General features: G+C 39.8%; 1 protein-coding gene across 2 annotated transcripts in view; it reads left to right on the top strand.

The window, feature by feature from the left end:
• Nucleotides 1-19,432, top strand: part of ankrd28b (ankyrin repeat domain 28b) — a 244,085-nt gene that overhangs the window by 189,089 nt on the left and 35,564 nt on the right. For both annotated transcript variants that reach the window (XM_072253640.1, XM_072253639.1), the window contains one exon: nt 18,656-18,767. In XM_072253640.1, coding sequence (XP_072109741.1) covers nt 18,656-18,767 — 112 coding nt within the window. The remainder of the gene's footprint in view (nt 1-18,655; nt 18,768-19,432) is intronic.

The following is a 19,432-nucleotide window of genomic DNA, read 5'->3' as shown; positions in this document are numbered from 1 at the left end:
TTGTGTTAGTTTACCAGTAAGTTTATACACTGTTTCAAAACAATATAATCTCTCAATGTTTACATACATTAGTAAACAACACATTTACTTTCTACCTATACTCTTAATGTGGAGTTTAAAATATTGTACTTGCCTGCACCCCAGCTCATCATATGCTGAGTAAAGCAAAAATTCTCTGGCATTTATATTTTGGGTAATGTGCATTTCATAACTTCAATATCTGCAATCACAAAATAGCACAATAGCTATCTTTGACATCATGCCTCTGAAAGTTAGTAATTCTGCTACAAAGAGTACTACTGTTCACCCTGATCAGCACTGTAGCCGGAGAATAAACAATTAATTCCATTACTTTCCACCCATTACGCAGACCTTCCAGGAATAAAAGAAGCAATTTAAATCAAACCATTTCCGTACTGGGCTTGAATTTATTTAATAATATTGAGGTTTGCTTTTCTGTGATTTTGAAACATGACTAGTTTATACTCATTTTTTTAATATTTACTTTCTAAACATAAAATTTTTTGAGTAGATGGAGGAAAGATGTGGACAATATAGTTTTTATTATGCTCACATAATCTTTCCTGTTTTTGAACTTCCTTTCTCTCATTGTAAAGAATTTCTTGTCTGCTTCTTGGATTTTCATTTATGTATGCAGGCTACCTTTTTCTTAACTGAAGAATTTTTCAAAATTATTATATGTACTAATTGTATCTACATTACGACAATAGTGAATTGATTATTTACATTTTGCTTCTATTAAAAGTGATTTTGTTTTTAGTATTTTAAATCCATTTCAGTTTATCATGTTATTTGGTTATAAGAATTAAAAAATGAAGATGTAAGCCATAGAACTCATCAAGCTTACTCTGCATTTCCTTAAAATCATTGCTAATCTTTAACCTCCTGCATTTTCCACACAAACTCCCATTCATTATTTCCTTTGTATTTAAAAATCTATTGATCTCTACCTTAATTACATTTAGTGACCTTGCCTCCATTGCTTTCTTGAGTAGAGAATTCTAAAAATTCTAAGTCTCTGGGTGATGAAACTTTCTTCTCACCTTTGTTCTGAATGGCCATATTTTGAGACTGTGATGCTTGGTTCTTTGTAATGCTGCCAAGGGAAATGGGAACCCCTTTACCAATTTAATCAATTGTATGTGTATAGAATTTATTGTAGCACTTCAGTTTGGAAATAGCTAACGTTTTCTTGTCTGACCCAGTGTTGTGTTTTGTAACTCACAAACATAAGAACTAATTGAAGGGAAAACAGGAGAGCTGGGAAATAGGTTGTGTTCTTCATTTTTACTTAAGGAGAGGCACACAAGTATCACATGGTAGTGTCATGATGTATGCAAATCATGTATTTTGTACATAAAACCATAATGAATTATTTAAACAACAAAGAAACAATCATTTACAATATTATTCAAATATCACTATAATATTAAATGCACAACACTCCTCCCTGCTTAGCTGTTAACTCCAACTCAATGTAGAATGCATCTCCACTACATGCACAGTATACTATATCATGCAACTACTGTACGGACATCCACAGCATAGTAAATTTTTAAATTGTCCCATTTAGGCTTAAAGATTTAATCGCTGTGGAGGATTTCTTATTCTTGTGGGATAACATCTTTCTTGACAGGGGGAGTCACTCTGCTTGGCAGGTGAGACTTGTGAAAACTATCTCAGGTTCTGGGGCCTTCTCTGTGGTAGTTGTAGGAGTTGACTCTGAAGCTGCAGGAAGTGGTTCTAACAGCTCTGAACACCCTTCTTTTCCTTTTCTTGGCTTTTCTCTCTGGAACTACTTTGATTCTCCTCTTTGTTATCCTTTATGTAATGTCTAGGATGTGCATCTTAATCTTGGGAAGTTGCATTTAGTTCACTAGGTTGTTCACTTATTTATCATTCTGTTGCTTCCTTTACATCTGATAATCTCCTCTTGGTTTTCTCATCCATAACATTGTCTGATGAATCATCTGTTTTCGTATCTTCATTGACTCCTACCGTTGGCCTTCCATTCATCCAGCTGGGCTTTGGTATTCGCATCTACTTTTACAAATAGCTTTTTGTTTTTACTTGAAGTTCATGCAACAGCCCTAATGCATGCAGAGTAGATTCTGGTTCTTTATACTCACAACAGCTGAGTGCTTGTAACTTTTCTGAAGCTCCTGGAACTCTCTTCCAAGCCACATTTCACAAGTAACTGCCTGATGAACATACCAGAAGCTCTCTCAGATATGTTGCCAACAAACACTTGTTGTCAGACCTCTGCTTTCATCACTTTCATGATTCCTCTCAGCAGCATGCTCTCTCCTTGGTTCAATATATTTTACAAACAGATGTATAGAAGTTAGCACCAACATCTGTTGCCCTCTGGGTGATGGTTCATGGTGTACAGCATGAAGACTGTTGTGACATCAGCCAGTACCTTTCACAATTTGGTTTCAGTTGACTCTCTTGCAATGGATGCCATATGCAACTGGTGAATGGATCTCCAGTGCATATTGGATCCCACAATGGATCCCGGGGGAAATTTAACCAATTTCCCCTGGGAATAATAAAGTATGACTATGACTAATCAAATTGTAATTCCCCCACAATGATCGCCCTCCTCTTTTTTTGCATACAAGCTCAATGGGTTTTAGTGGTTGTTGTATTTCACTGTCATGAATCTCATTCCCACAGGAGTTATCTTTACTCTAGTATAAGTTCTTAGTTGGATATCTGCAAGCTTGAATTCAGTATCTTTAAAATGCCGTTCAAACTCATTTTGTGGATTGACAAACAGCTGAACCAATGTCCAATTCCTTTGTAATTAATGTGCTGTTTATTTCTGGTATATTGCTTATTTATTGTTAGCATTCACATTGTAAATCTCAAGGCTAACCAGTCGGGTGACACTCATCATTATCAGATTTTTCATCAACGGCTTGCAGATTAGTGCTCTTTTTGAAACTACAACTTGATGTTTAATTTTTTTTCTCTTTGTGCCATCCATTTATTTTTGTCTGCCCTACATGTTCTTAGTATGTGTCCTCCTTTGTTGCAAGTTTTGCCTTTAAATCTGCATTGGTCTGCTGAATGTGAGCCCCTACCACAATGGTGACACAATTTGTTTGGCCAGGCCGATTTCTGTTTAGACATTGCAATTCTGTTCACTCTCACTTTCATTCCTGACTGCAACTCAATTGTGTCTCTGTCTGCTGTTTCCATTGATACAGCTATTTCAACAGCTTTTTTAAATGTAAGCTGTGCTTCAGTTAAGAGCCGTTTTTGAATGCTTTCTTGTAATATTCCACAAGCTAAACAATCTCCAAGTGCATCACTAAGTTAACTTACCAAACTGACAGTGCTCAATCTCTTCGATTAGCCATGTATGTTGAATAGGACACCCCCCCGTTTTGATCCCACTATGAAACCTAAAACATGGTGCAATCAACAATGGTTTTGGTTCTAAATGTTCCTGCATTACTTTGTCGATATCAGCAAAGCTTATTTCTGTTGGTTTAGTTGGAACAATCTGACTCCTTAGCAAACTATGTGCCTTTTAATCCGATGCACTCAGCAAAATTGACACTCACTTCTCATCGGCTACTTAACTCAATTATTTCTCTTTCTCCTGTCTGAAGAACATGTGCAGCGCCTCTTTCTTAACTCATATTTTAAGAATATAAGAAATAGGAGCAGGAGTAGGTCATCTGGCCTGTCGAGCCTGCTCTGCCATTCAATAAGATATGGCTGTTCTGGGCATAGACTCATCTCCACATACCTGCCTTTCCCCCATAACCCTTAACTCCCAACTATGCAAAAATTGATCCAACCATGTCTTAAATATATTTACTGAGGTAGCCTCCGCTACTTCATTGGGCAGAGAATTCCACAGATTCACCACTGTTAGGAAAAGCAGTCCCTCCTCATCTCTGTCTTAAATGTACTCCCCCGAATCTTAAGGCTATGTCCCCTAGTTCTAGTCTCATCTACCAGTGCAAACGACTTTACTCCCTCAATCTTATCTATCCCTTTCGTGATTTTATATGTTTCTATAAGATTTCCTCTCGTTCTTCTGAGATCCAGTGAGTACAGTCACAAGCGGCTCAATCTCTCCTCATAGTCTAACCCCCTCATCTCTGGAATCAACCTGGTGAACCTCCTCTGCAATGCCTCCAAAGCCATTATATCCTCCTTCAAATAGGGTGACCAGAACTGCATGCAGTACTCCAGGTGCAGCCACACCAGTACCCCGTACAGTTGCTGCATAACCTCCCTGCTCTTAAATACAATCCCTCTAGAAATGAAGGCCAACATTCCATTTGCCTTCCTGATAGCCTGCTGCACCTGCAAACCAACCTTTTGTGATTCATGCACAAGCACTCCCAAGTCCCTCTGCACAGCAGCATGCTGCAATTATTTACCATTTAAATAATAATCTGCTCTTTCATTTTTTCCTTCCAAAGTGGATGACCTTGCATTTACCAGCATTGTACTCCATCTGCCAGACCCTTGCCCACTCACTTAACCTATCTGCAGACTCTCTGTATCTTCTGCACAATTTGCTTTTCCACTCAATTTAGTATCATCAGCAAACTTAGATACGGTCCCCTCTTCCAGATCGTTAATGTATATCATGAACAATTGTGGACCCAGCTCTGATCCCTGCGGCACATTGCTCACTAATGATTTCCAACCAGAGTAACATCCATGTATCCTATAGTTAACCTATCCTCTATCCATGCTAATACAGCACCCCCAACTCTGTGAATCCTTATCTTATGGATAAGTCTTTTATGTGACACCTTATTGAATGCCTTCTGGAAATCCAAGTAAATAATATCCATCTGTTCCGTCTATCCACTGCACTTGTTATATCCTCAAAGAACTCCAGTGAGTTTGTCAAACAGGGCGTGCCTTTGCTGGATCCATACTGTGTCTGCCTGATGCTCACTATTTCTTCCTTAATGATAGCTTCAAGCATTTTCCTAATTACAGATGTTAAACTAACTGGCCTTTAGTTACCTGCCTTTTGCCTACATCCTTTTTTGAACAGTGGCATGACATTCGCTGTCTTCCAGTCTGCTGGGATCTGCACAGAGTCCAGAGAACTTTGGTAAATCATCACCAAAGCCTTTACTATAACCTCTGCTATTTCTTTCAGTACCCTGGGATGCATACTATCTGGAACAGTGGACTTATCTATCTTCAGGCCCACAATCCTGCTGAAAGGACTGGGCACGAAATGTCAACTATACTCTTTTCCATAGATGCTGCCTGGCCTGCTGAGTTCCTCCAGCATTTTGTGTGTGTTGATTGCATTCTTTGATGGGGATGAGGTTGAGAGGTGGTAATTTGAACATTTATTGTGGCATAGTAAAGGAAGATCTTCCAAAGATTTTGTATTTGTAAAAAAAAATATTATTGTGCACCATCATCATCTTCCAAGAAAACAAGATTTTAATATTAGAGAAGAAAATTACTTTTATTACTTGTCAGCGACTAGTACTTCCTAGTAATTATTATATGTGTTTAGCAGCAGATTTTACATTCCGAAAGTTCTGCTGCAACTCAAGTTTCCTTGTTACTTCCTTTTTTGTCAGCAGGGTGTCCTTCTGACCACAGAGAGTCATTAAATCCCCATATTGGTGCAGCTTTTTAAATTTTTAGAATTTAAACTATTATTTTAAAGAGAAAAGAGATGTTCAAATCCATTGTAATGTCCCATCCCTAACTCAGGATGCCTCTTGACTATGTCTGAATAAGCAATTGAAAATGCCCAAGTACTTGAAGAGAAGATGTATCTGCATCTAAGATAGCTTTCATGTTTACTGTCACCATTAGGATTTTTGATGCAACGGAATATTTCGTTTTAAACAGAAAATGCCAGAAATCTCAGCAAATTCAAAACGAAAACTTTCAGGTTTGAAGACCCCTCTCTTCCCATATATGCAACATAACCTGCTGAGTATTTCTGCCATGTTCTGCTGTATTTTTGATTTTCAGCATCTGCAGTCTTTTGCGTTAACTTTTCAGCTTTGTTCTTAGATTTTATTATCAAAGTAATTATTCCCAAACAGATTAAGTTAATGGGTTTCTGATAGCAATTTCTACAAGCTTTATTTTTTAAAATTGTACTTTTCCTTATATTTTGTGCTCTGGCTTTTGAGGTGCACTGCATAATCCAGATTGGAAATTTCCAGCTGTTACTGATAGTCACTTTGCAAAATGATAGGGTGCATTTTTAATATTCTTGCTTATCCTGGACTTGTGTTTAATGAGTTCAGTCTCCATTTGTTGAACAAATAAAGATAACTGATATAATGCTGTATTTAAAATTATGGCGCCATCCTGTGGAAGCTAAAAGGGATTGCAAACGATAAGTCAGAGAATTTGATGTTTTACACTCACATACCATAATGACTTAGAAATATGTTGCCATTTCTGTTATATTTGGGACAATGTATTGTAAATTTCAACCTAGCAGCATTGTTGGGATTGTCTTCTCTACAACAGTTCAGTTTCTCTGCTCACCAACATCTATTTGAAAGAATCCAAATTGGATAATAAATGTTAGCCTTCCCAGCAAATATTCCCTGTTATAAATACATATTAAAAAAATTTTGCAAAGTGAGGATGGTTTAACATTTTCATTCAACAAAACTATATAAGGAATAATAATCACTGAATATTTACTGAAGTTCAAACTTTTTCATAAACAAGGAGCAGGAGGCTCCTTGTCGCTGTTCTGCCTTTCAATAAGATGATCTGATCATGGTCTCAAATTTCTTGTCTTTTTTAAGTTATATCGGACTATACTGTAGTCTTTTTTTTAAAAAAAGGTTTTTCTCAAATTTGACTGTATTTGAGTCTGTCTCCTCAGCTACTTGAGGTTAAGAATTCCAGATTTACAACTCTGGGAGAAGAAATTCCACTCCTTTTACAACTCTGGGAGAAGAAATGGTCACTGCTTTTACTAAAACTGTCCCCTGTTCTACATTTCCCCATGAGTAGAAACATCCCCTCAGCACCTAACTAAGACCCCAGCAGAATTTCTTGTATTTAAAAAAGATCACTTGTCATTTTTCCATGCTCTAATGATAAATGCACAACTTGTTCAGCCTTTCCTCATATGGCACCCCCTTCATCTCAAAGGGGGACTGCCAAAAAGAACAGTGATCCTGATGATTCGTAAAATTTCATAGCTCAACAAAGGAAGACTAAAGCATTGAATAATGAATCGGAAAGAAACATGAGAAAATTTTAGTAGAAGTAAATGCCGATTGCTTACACACTGCTACAGGAGAAATTGTATTCAGAAATGAAATAGGTAGAGAAAATAAGCTTATAATTTGTGTCTGTCATGGAAAACCTTCCAGAAATGGTGGAGAATAGCAGGTTAAGTGGATGTAGAACTGAAAGAAGCCAGCATAAGTTCGTGGAAAAAAATTGTTTTTGAACCAAAACTGATAATCTCATGGTCTAAAATATCAAAAGTAGAAGTATGCAAAGTGTCCTTTAGTTTTGCTTCATTTAGCCTCTTTTGCCTGTCCTACCATTCAACATAATTCTTTTTAAAATCCACACTACCATCCAGTTTAGTGTTGTCAACAGACTTGCTTTCCTCATCCAAATCATTGATATAGATTGTGAATAATTGAGGTCTCATCTCTAATTCTTGTGACAACCCATTTGTCACTGCTGCATTGTCTGAAAATTGCCTGTTGATCGCTCACCTCTAGTCCTTTTCAGCATTTTAGTTTCAATCAAATGTGTTCTGATTTGATTTTTAATAATAACTTGTTTAGTACCATGTTGAAAGCCTTTTGAAAATCCAAATATGAGTACAACAGCACTTACGTTCTGGGAAAGTGGGAATTTGGACAAATTGCCAGGTGATGCTTATTGGAAATTGAACTCAGGCTGTGCCCTTGGGGAGCACTATTGAACAAAAAGACCTTGGGATGCAAATACGTAGTTCCCTGAAAAAGAAAAAAAAATTAGCTTTATTTGTCACATGTACATTGAAACATACCGAAAATACATTGCGTCAATGACCAACACAGCCAGGATGTGCTGGGAGCAACCTGCCAGTGTTGCCTGGCTCTGGTGCCAACACAGCTTGGCCACAGCTTACTAACCCTAACACTAATGTCTTTTGGAATGTTGGAAGAAACCAGAGCACCCAGAAGAAACCCGCTTCGTCTGGAGGAGAATGTACAAATTCCTTACAGTCACTGGTGGGAATTGAACCTATGACACTGGCACTGTAAAGCAGTACACTAGCCACTGTGCTATCATGCTGTAAAGTGGAACACAGCCAGACTGGGTGGTTTGTAAGGCGTATTGCACACTTGCCTTCATTGGGTAATGCATAGGGTATGAGAGTTGGAACATCACACTACAGTTGTACAAAACATTGATTAGGCCACATTTTGAGTATTGTGCACAGTTCTGGTCACAACAGTATTGCAAGACCATAATTAATAAAGGGAAGAGAAGATGGCAGCGCGCGCGGCCGTTCTGAATGATATCGTATCTGAAGCAGGATGCCGTGCAGAATCCTGATTTGATAGAGACAGACGTGAAGAAGCACGGAGGAACATCTGGAGAAACTTCTGAAATGCCTGCTTCACTGCCGCTACTACTGTACGATTGAGAATCTCCAGAGGAAAGGCCCCAAATCCTCGGCCTTGCCTATTGCCTGTTGCCGGGGCCGGGGTCGAAGCGCTCGGCAGAGATGGTGCTCGGTGTCGGAGAGCTGGTCGGAGGCTCGGAGTTTTCGGAGGGACTCAGAGTCAGACTGCAGTCAGATGCTTCCAGGATACTGCATCGGCAAGTTTGCAGCACTGGAGGTTTACCGTCTACGTGAGATGATGGGACTTTAGAGAGACTTTGAGGTTTTACCGTCCCCATGGTCTGTTCTCATCAAATCACGGTACAGGTGTCCCCCGCTTTTCGAACATTCACTTTATGAAACCTCACTGTTACAAAAGACCTACATTAGTTCCCTGTTTTTGCTAACAGAAGGTATTTTCACTGTTATGAAAAAAAATCAGCGCGTGCCCCAAGCAGCCACTGTCCCCCGGATTTGGAATAGCATTCTTGCCGGCATTGCTTAAACACGTGCCTGTGAGCAGCCGTTTGCAAGATGAGTTCTACGGTATCGCAAAAGCCTGAAAGAGCTCATAAGGGTGTTACACTTAGCGTAAAACTAGACATAATTAAGCGTTTTGATTGTGGTGAATGAAGTAAGGACAACGTGAGTTTGGCTTGTGGAAGCTGACGAAAATGATGTTGAAGAGGTTTTGGCATCCCATGACCAAGAACTGATAAATGAAAAGCTGATGCAATTGGAAGAGGAAAGTATAACAATCGAAACCGAATGTAGTAGCGAACTGAACGTGAAGCAACTGCGTGAGATTTTCACTGCAATGATAAAGTACGACTTTAATTTTGAAAGGGTACGTAGGTTTAGGGGATTTTGCAGGGTGGTTTGAATGCTTACAAAGAACTGTATGATAGAAAAATGCGCGAGGCTCAGCAGTCAAGCAAGCCTTCCACATCAGCCACAGCAGACGACAAACCTTGATCTTTGACATCGAGGCGGGCAGTCATAGGAGAAGATGAGCTGCCTGCCCTAATGGAAACAGACGACGACGAGATGACACCCCAGTGTCCCACCACTCCAACCCCCAGGCCGCGGACAGATACCGATTCACGGAGAATGCAGCGGTAGCCGGGAGGCACACAGCACATCTTTAAGAAAAAAGCCAAAATAAACATGCTAATTAATTAGGTGCCGCCCAACACGTAATTAATTAGCATGTTTATTTCGGCTTTTTTCTTAAAGATGTGCTGTGTGCCTCCCGGCTGCCGCTGCACCGCTGCATGCTTCGCAGATCGGCATCGGGTCGCTGCCCAGAGGGTGGGAGCCACTGCACCACCCCGACCTCCAACGACTCAGTCTAACACACCGTCATCAGTGTGCTCTGCGCTGTCCCAATTCCGGTAAGTGATAATACACTGTACATACATTATTCCTACTTTATATAGGCTGTGTATTTTTACGTGTTATTTGGTATGATTTAGCAGCTTCATAGCTTAAAGGTTACTGGAGAGAGTGTTTCTGCCGAAAGCGCTTGTGTGAGATTTTCTGCCGAGAGCGCTTGCGCTGTGTTTTTGCCGGCAGCGCTTGCGTGAGATTTTCTGCCGAGAGCGCTTGCGCTGTGTTTTTGCCGGCAGCGCTTGCGTGAGATTTTCGCTACGGTGGACACTGCAGGCAATGATTGTGGAAAAGTATTTCTACTTTATATAGGCTGTGTATTTATCATATCATTCCTGCTTTTACTATATGTTACTGTTATTTTAGGTTTTATATGTTATTTGGCATGATTTGGTAGGTTATTTTTGGATCTGCGAACGCTCACAAAATTTTCCCATATAGATAAATGGGAATTACTTCTTCACTTTACGACATTCCGGCTTACGAACCGTTTCATAGGAACGCTCTACCTTCGGATGGCGGGGGAACCTATATTGCTTTGCACTGTTGTAACTATATTTTATAATTATATGGCTTTTGTCAATTTTTCAGTCTTGGTTTGTCATGTGTTTTCTGTGATATCATTCTGGAAAAACATTGTATCATTTCTTAATGCATGCATTACTAAATGACAATAAAAGGGGACTGCGTGTCCTCATAATCTAAAAAATATAGGTGCAGAAAAGTTTAACAAGCGTGTAACTTGGATTTGTCGTCATGGCTATCCCTCGAGGTCGAGGATGATGGTCTTTGTTCTGTTGATCTACTTATGGGCTCTCAAGTGGCTTATGAGTCTAATCTTGACTTTGAAAGTTCTTCCGCATTCAGGACAGGTAGTTTCAGATGGCAGATCGGGCTTTGGTTGTTGCTGCCTCTCTTTCCATTTTCTTCTCTTTTCTTCTAATTCTGCACATCTGTTGGCTTCGAAAGTTGCTGTTCCTTCTCGGATGATGGCTTACCAGAGTTTCCCATCCTTGGCATTTGTTTCCCAGTTGTTGATGTCGATGTTACGTTTCTTCATGTTGGCTTTTAAGACGTCTTTGAATCTCTTCTGTTGTCCGCCTCTTTTACATTTGCCTTCTTTAAGCTGGGAGTAGATTTGTTTCGGCATTCGTTCGTCTTTCATCCAAACAACATGACCGCTCCATCTTAGTTGGTTCTTGATGACGTAGGCTTCAATGCTTGTTGTTTTTGCTTCATGTAGCACGCTGACGTTGGGTTCTTCTATCTTCCCAGCTGATATTTAAGATGTTTCGAAGACAGTGTTGATGGAACTTTTCAAGTATCTTCAGATATCGTCAGTATGTTGTCCAGGTTTCTGATGCATACAGGATCGTTGGGATTACCACTGCTTTATACACTAACATTTTGGTGTCTGTTCGGAGGTCACAATCATGAAAGACTCTTGTTCGGAGACATCCAAAAGCTGTTCCAGCACATTTAAGACGATGTTGGATCTCACCATTAAGGTTGACATTGGAGGAGAAGTGACTTCCAAGGTATGGAAAGTGGTCCACATTTTCCAGGGTTATTTCGCCAAGTTGAATTGATGGTGTTGTCCAATTTGTCTCAGCTGGTGATGGTTGATAGATGATCTGAGTCTTCTTGGAATTGATGGTAAGTCCAAGTTTCTTGTATGCACGGTTGAAGGCAGTCAGAATCTGTTGTCGGTGGTTTTCTGAAAGAGCTGCAACACTGTTGTCATCTACGTATTGGAACTCGATGAGGGAACTCGTGGATGTCTTTGTTTTAAAATTTAGACGGGCAAGATTGAGAAGTCTGCCATCTGTTCTGTAGATAATTTTGATTCCTGGGGGTAGGTCGTCCTTGATAATGTGGATGATTGTCGCAGTGAAGATGGTGAACAAAGTAGGGGCAATCACGCATCCTTGTTTTACTCCTGATCTAACTTGAAAAGGCTCACAGTTACTGTTGCTGACTATGACTGTGGCAAGCATGCCATCGTGGAGGAGTTTCAGGATTCGAATGTACTTTTCAGGGCATCCATAGGTTGATAGGACATCCCATGGGAGTTCCCTTGATACCAAGTCAAAGGCTTTGGTGAGGTCGATGAATGCCATGTACGAAGGTTGAAGTTGTTCACGACATTTTTCTTGTAGTTGTCACATTGTGAAGATCATGTCGATTGCTCCACGTGATGGTCTAAAACCGGCTTGTGTCTCCGGAAGGATCTTCTTGGCTAAAGGCTTGAGCCGGTTGTTCATGATGCGGCTGAGGATCTTTCCTGCTGTTGCTCACAGGGAAATTCCACGACAGTTTCTGCATTCAGATCGATTGCCTTTCCTTTTGCAGATGGTAAAGATTGCTCAGGTTCTAAAGTCTGCCAGTACATCTTCATCTATCCCAGATCTTGATGAGAAGTTGATGCAGTTGATAATGAAGTGGGTTACCTCCAATTTTGTAGACCTCGGCTGGTATTCCATCGAGTCCAGCGGCCTTGTTGTTTTTCAAGGTTTTGATGGCTTCCTTGACTTCTTCAAGTGTTGGTATTTTGCTTAGGGTGTCATCAACGGGCTATTTTGGAATGTTGTTAATCACATTCCTGTCAAATGGGACGGTTTGATTTAGAGGATCTTCAAAGTGCTCCCTCTATCTAGAATTGATGTCAGTATTGCTCTTCAGGATGGTTGTCACCTTGTCGCGGTGGAGAAGCTTGTGTGGTCCAGAAATCCCAAGAGCAATGCCATCTGGAGCTATGCTCCTGGTAGGGTCACCCATGGCGGTAAGGTTGAGGGTGAGTTCCCTGACAAAGGACAATCCAACCAAGACCTCAACGGTGGAGCAGGCAGACAAAGTTACTTCGAACTCAAGGGCTGCGAAGGCGGATGAAGGCTGCAACAAATCTATCAGCTCCAGTCGTCGTGGAGAGAACTTGGATTAGAGGGCTTGAGTTATGAGCAGAGTTTGAAGAGGCTAGGTCTGTTTTCTCTCGAGTGAAGGAAGCTGAAATTATGAGTTAATATAAAGTTATGAGAGGCATGGATAGAGTAAATAGCCAGAGACTGTTTCCCTTGGTAAGGGTGTTTATAATTATAGGGCAAAGGTCTGGGGTGAAAGGGAGGACATTGAAGATCACACTCAAGGGTTTCAGGAACAACTTCTTCCCCTCCGTCATCAGATCTCCGAATGGACAATGAGACCATGAACACTACTGCACTATTTGGTTCCTCTCTTTTTGAGCTACAGGTGCACATTCCTTTATCCGTAATTCTGAAATCCAAAAAGCTCCGAAAACCAGTTTTTGTCGCCAAGAGCTGACGTCACTCAGGTGTGACATGGCAGCACTAGCAGAGGCTGCCAGACATCAGTTGTGGCTCAACATTCGTACTGGTTACACGTGCATTTGCTGTTCGCTGATATTTTTTGTTCACTGTTGACTTTGTGTTTAATTTTACTGTGAAAATGTCAAAAAGAGCTGCAGATACCCCTATTGGTAACAAAGAGAAAAAGAGAAGGAAGCATCTATCGTTACCAATAACGCAGAAAGTAGAGTTATTGCAGAAGCTTGATTGTGGTGTGTCTGTGCAGCGTCTTACTGAAGAAAATTGTGTCGGAACCACCACTGTATATGATTTAAATAAACACAAAGACAAGTTACTGAAGATTTATAGTGATAGTGACAGTGACGTTCTACATTTATTCCAATAAGTCATTTACCATGTGTTTGATTTGGTTCGTTTGAAGCTGTATATTTTTATGTTTTATTGAATGTTTTTGTTGGAAATTATTTTTTTTCTTGTCATTATTCCCTGAACAATACAGTTTAACAACTATTTACATAGTATTTACATTGTATTAGATATTATAAGTAATCTAGAGATGATTTAAAGTAGGGGTCCCCAACCTTTTTTGCACCGCAGACCAGTTTATTATTGACAATATTCTTGTGGACCGGCCAACGGGGGGGGGGGGGGGGGGGTAGAGTTGCCAACGCAATGGACAAGAGTAACCGTCAAATACGTTGTGTTTACCCGAAGAAGACTACAATACCATGAAGCCTTGCGCGGGCACCTGTGTGCACATGCGTAACTTGCATATGCGTATACGTGCCAATTTTTTTCCTACAAATTGTTTTCGGCGATTCTGTTGGGGGGGGTGTTAATCACAACCGCAATATAGAAGATCAGTCAACTATAAGTCACTTTTTAGTGGCTAATACACTCAATTTCGTTTCTAAAAGCGTTTATCGAACGAATTTAATATTACAGACAGAGCGCATATTTTCCTCGCATGAATATAGTGATAAGTCAATTATAAGTCACTTAAGTCAATAGCATCATAACATTTTAAGTAACGTTTGGATATTAAACACACAGCACATATTTTCCCTGTATGAACGTATAAAATCATTGCAACAGGCCAATATTGCTGAATCACTGGGAGCACTGGGCTTGTTTCCCTGCAACAAGATGGTGCCATCAAGGGGTGAAGGGAAACCACGATACTCGAAGGGGGTTCCTTGTGTCCAGTCTATTCCGCAATTTAGTTTTCGTTGCATTCATTGCAGAGATATGTTGGAAATGGAAGCAACGTTTTCAGTGCTTTCGTGGCTATCTTGGAATATTTAACCTTGACTTTGATCCAGAATGCCGGCGGAGATGTTACGTCAAATATCATTTTCAGCCCGCTGTCATCTGCAAGCTCGAGGAGTTGATCTTCCCACGCTGACATGGCTGACACACGGGTAATGACCTCGCATGCGTTCAAGCTCAACAGTGGGCATGACAGGGAATGAGGAAAGGTGCAGTTGACTCATATCGCCAAATCATATGGTTGGGGACCGCTGATTTAAAGTATACGGGAGGATGTGCGTAGGTTTGATGCGCCGCCAGGTCCTAAAGTCTACTGCACTGAGACAGATTAAATAAGGGACTAGATCATACGTGTTTTTTGGTGTTGGGGGGGGGGTCTGAAATTTTCGGATAAGGGATTGTGGACCTGTACTTAATTTTTATATGTACTTATTGTAATTTATAGATTTTTTATTATGTCTTGTGATGTACTGCTGCCGCAAAGCAACAAATTTTACAACATATGCCAGAGATATTAAACCTGCTCCTGATTCTGATATTTGAAGGGTAAATTTTTCACACCAAGAATAGTTGAGTTACCGAAGTAGATGGTGGAAGCAGGAACATTTACAAAACATATTGACAAGTATTTGAATGAGCAAGGACATGGAATTAATGTGGGCACCTGGAATTAGTGTAGATGGGTACTATGATCAGCATTGATGCACTAGGTTGGAAGGCTACTTTCTCTGCTGTACAGCTCTATGACACTGCATATTCTGGTTTTCCCTTGTCTATTTCCCTAGTTACAACCTCAAAAAAGACTCTGTAGTAAACTTATTAAACATGACATCCCTTTCATAAGGCCACTTTGACTCTTTCCAAACCTGTTGTTATTTTCTATATGCAATGCTGCCATTTCCTTAATCATAGATTCTGGTGTTTTCCCCTACTACTGGTGGTAGGCTAATTGTATTCCTTTTTCTCTCTCCATCCTTTTAAACAGTTGGATTACATATGCTACATTTTAAATTCTGTATGAGAATAGATGATCTGGAATAGATGCAGATAGAAGGAAACAAATATAAGTGCCATTTGGAAGTCCATATGCTGCAACAAATGCATTTCTCCAGTTGACCATTTCTATCATTTCATCAAAAAAGCTAATTTCCATTCAAAATCCATGCTGGCTTTCTGTAGTTAATCCAGTAAAGTAATCTAAAAGTCTTTCCATAGATGCTTCTTTACCTTGAGTATTCCAGCATTATTGTATTTTACATACCCAGCATCTGCAGTGTTTTGCTTCTTTAATTCATATTTCATAGTTCCTGTATAGTTTTTTCTTCCTTTCTCTTCTGTTTTTATTTGGCTCCTTCTTTACATCATTATAGATCATCTGCAATTTGCAAACTTTTACCACTTTCCCTCAACTTCCTCGTGTCATTCAGTTTCTCTTAGCCTATATCACAGATGTTGTTTTGTGTTGTTTTCACCACACTTCCAGTTTCTGCAGCTTAAAGTATATTTGATTTCCAAAATGATTTTGTTGTAAAGTCTACAACATGAAACTGTTTTTCTTTCTCAATATATACTTGCAGGGCTTCAGGAATTTCAATAAAGGAAGCCGTTGTTGTCTTGCTAATGCTTACTACTGCTCTCTTGAAGGCTGTAGCACTTCTTGTTTGCATGCACTTTAAGTAGTAAAGTTCAAACTGATATGTGTGTGATTAGTGAGGAGGAAATGTACTTGACTTTGTTTTCACCCGTCTACTATTTGCAAGTACAGCTGTACAAGTAGTGGTATTTACAGCAGTGACAACTGCACAGTCCTTGAGGATACATACATCTTCATACTATGAATATTCTCAGTCATGTTCTTTGATTCTCTTACAGTGCTAAATTGGAATCAATTTGAAGCATTGTTTAGAGCTAATAGTAACCTTTCTCTTTTAAACCAGTAAGCAAATTTCTGTGAATGATCAAATAATCCTCATCAGATTCATCAGATAACCTTTGAGTTTGAAAAGATCTGATGAAATTAGAAGAAACCCTTGTAATATTTGAGAGGTGATTTATAGTGGTGTTGGTCTGTAGATACTCCTGAGACGTGTGACCAGTCCATTTTTGCTAATTTATTGATGTTGGATTTGAATAAAATTATTTCCTTAGGTGCAATCAATACATTTGGATTTGCCATCTGTGTATCATCTGAGCTGTTATCTGCAATAAGTGGGCTTAGTTGTCGTTGTCCACAGATTTGCAGAGGAAATTGAAATCAAGCCTGATGCAACTTTCTATTAATGATCCCAAAATGACTGTCAAGACTGGTAACTGCCGATTATCACTTCTAAAGTCAAAAAAGTTCTCACTGAACCATCAGTATAGTAACATGTATTTGATATGTGCTTGCAACACTGTGTGTCCGACAGAGTGATCAGCAGCACTGGGGCTCCACAGGGGACTGTCTTGTCTCCCTTTCTCTTCACCATTTACACCTCGGACTTCAACTACTGCACAGAGTCTTGTCATCTTCAGAAGTTTTCGGATGACTCTGCCACAGTTGGATGCATCAGCAAGGGAGATGAGGCTGAGTACAGGGCTATGGTAGGAAACTTTGTCACATGGTGTGAGCAGAATTATCTGCAGCTTAATGTGAAAAAGACTAAGGAGCTGGTGGTAGACCTGAGGAGAGCTAAGGTACTGGCGACCCCTGTTTCCATCCAGGGGGTCAGTGTGGACATGGTGGAGGATTACAAATACCTGGGGATACGAATTGACAATAAACTGGACTGGTCAAAGAACACTGAGGCTGTCTATGAGAAGGGTCAGAGCCGTCTCTATTTCCTGAGGAGACTGAGGTCCTTTAACATCTGCCGGACGATGCTGAGGATGTTCTACAAGTCTGTGATGGCCAGTGCTATCATGCTTGCTGTTTTGTGTGCTGGGGCAGCAGGCTGAGGGTAGCAGACACCAACAGAATCAACAAGCTCATTCGTAAGGCCAGTGATGTTGTGGGGATGGAACTGGACTCTCTGACGGTGGTGTCTGAAAAGAGGATGCTGTCCAAGTTGCATGCCATCTTGGTCAATGTTTCCCATCCACTACATAATGTACTGGGTGGGCACAGGAGTACATTCAGCCAGAGGCTCATTCCACTGAGATGCAGCACAGAGCATCATAGGAAGTCATTCCTGCCTGTGGCCATCAAACTTTACAACTCCTCCCTTGGAGGGTCAGACACCCTGAGCCAATAGGCTGGTCCTTGGACTTATTTCATAATTTACTGGCATAATTTACATATTACTAATTAACTATTTATGGTTCTATTACTATTTAATATTTATGGTGCAACTGTAAGGAAAACCAATTTCCCCCGGGATCAGTGAAGTGTGACTATGACTATAAGGCATTCTGGATTGAGGGAAGGATGTTTGAGTGTGCATATTTCTGTCCAATATGGCACAAGATGTTGTTCAGTCAAAAACAAATTGTATCTCGATTACAGCAGGTTTTCACAATAAACAAGTGGAGTTAAATTATTAATGGAAAGCATTGTCAGAACAGTTACATAAGCTTCCCATACACTTCAGAAAAATGTCATTTTCTTGCATTTAAATTTACTAGCGTTCAATTTACTGTCATATGCACAAGTACATGTATGCATAGATACAATGAAAAGTCATGCAGCAGCAGCATAGGTACATAGCATTATAAGCAGTATTCATAATAAAAATATAAATTAAGCATATTATAGACAATTTTTACCAGAAAGAACAGTTAAAACAACAAAAAATGTATTTTACTCCAAAATGATCATAATTTTGCTAAAGTGTACTGCTCAGGTGCTGTGTTCAAGAACTGAATATAATGCTTGATGAAAAGTCTTCACTGAATCATTACCTGTTTCTCTCTAGAAATATTGCTCAAGTATATTAAGTATTTTTTAGAACTGATTTCCAGTATCCTTGGTTTTCAAATAAAATTATATTTGTGTTTGTACATTTTCAAGTTTGATATTCATTCAGAATGATTTCAAATTGTTATTCAATTCAGATGGCTTGTTAACTATCTGCAGGTGCCTGGAATACCTACTTAGAAATGATGCCAATCCGGGAATTCGAGATAAACAGGGATATAATGCTGTGCATTATGCTGCTGCCTATGGACATCGTTTATGTCTTGAACTCGTAAGTATATTTAATTTTATTCTTTGAGGTGACCTCATAGAAGTTTATGGAATCATGAGGGGTGTTGGTAAGGTGGACAGTCGTAGTCTTTCCTATGGTTGTGGAGTTCAAAACTAAAGGGTGAAGATAAAGATAAGTAAGGAGAGATTAGAAGAAGAACTGAGAAATAGCTTCTTTAATCAGTGTGTAATGAGTACCTGGAATGAGCTGCATGTGGAAATGGTTGAGGTGGGTACAGTTACATAATTTCAGAGGCATTTGGATAAGTTTATGAAGGAGAAGAGCTTGGATGGTTGTTGGCTGAACTTGGGCGGCTGGGAGTCGCAGAGAGGGTGCTGTGGACAGCATGGACCAGTTTGGCCAAAGGGCCTGTTTTCATGCTGTATTGACTGTCGTGTCAAATATTTCAATATGTATAGTAGAAATAATATTAACAATTTTGAAGTCCAAGTAATAGGTTGAGTTCCCTAGTATCAGGAGTTGCAGCACAGGTAAGGCTCTACAGCTGAGGCTTAATGAGGATTGTTTCTCTATTATATAGAGACCCTTCATTGTTGTATATACCTCTGTCAGATCTCCTTTCAATCTCTTTTCTGAATAATTCAGCTCTGGCCTGTATAGTCTGTTTACATAACTAAAGTCTCTAATCTCTGAAGTCATTCTAA

Source organism: Mobula birostris, chromosome 3 (assembly GCF_030028105.1).
Source record: "Mobula birostris isolate sMobBir1 chromosome 3, sMobBir1.hap1, whole genome shotgun sequence".
NCBI classification, from domain to species: domain Eukaryota; kingdom Metazoa; phylum Chordata; class Chondrichthyes; order Myliobatiformes; family Myliobatidae; genus Mobula; species Mobula birostris.
The sequence above is the reverse complement of the archived record's forward strand: the minus strand, read 5'-3'. Positions and strand labels throughout refer to the sequence as shown.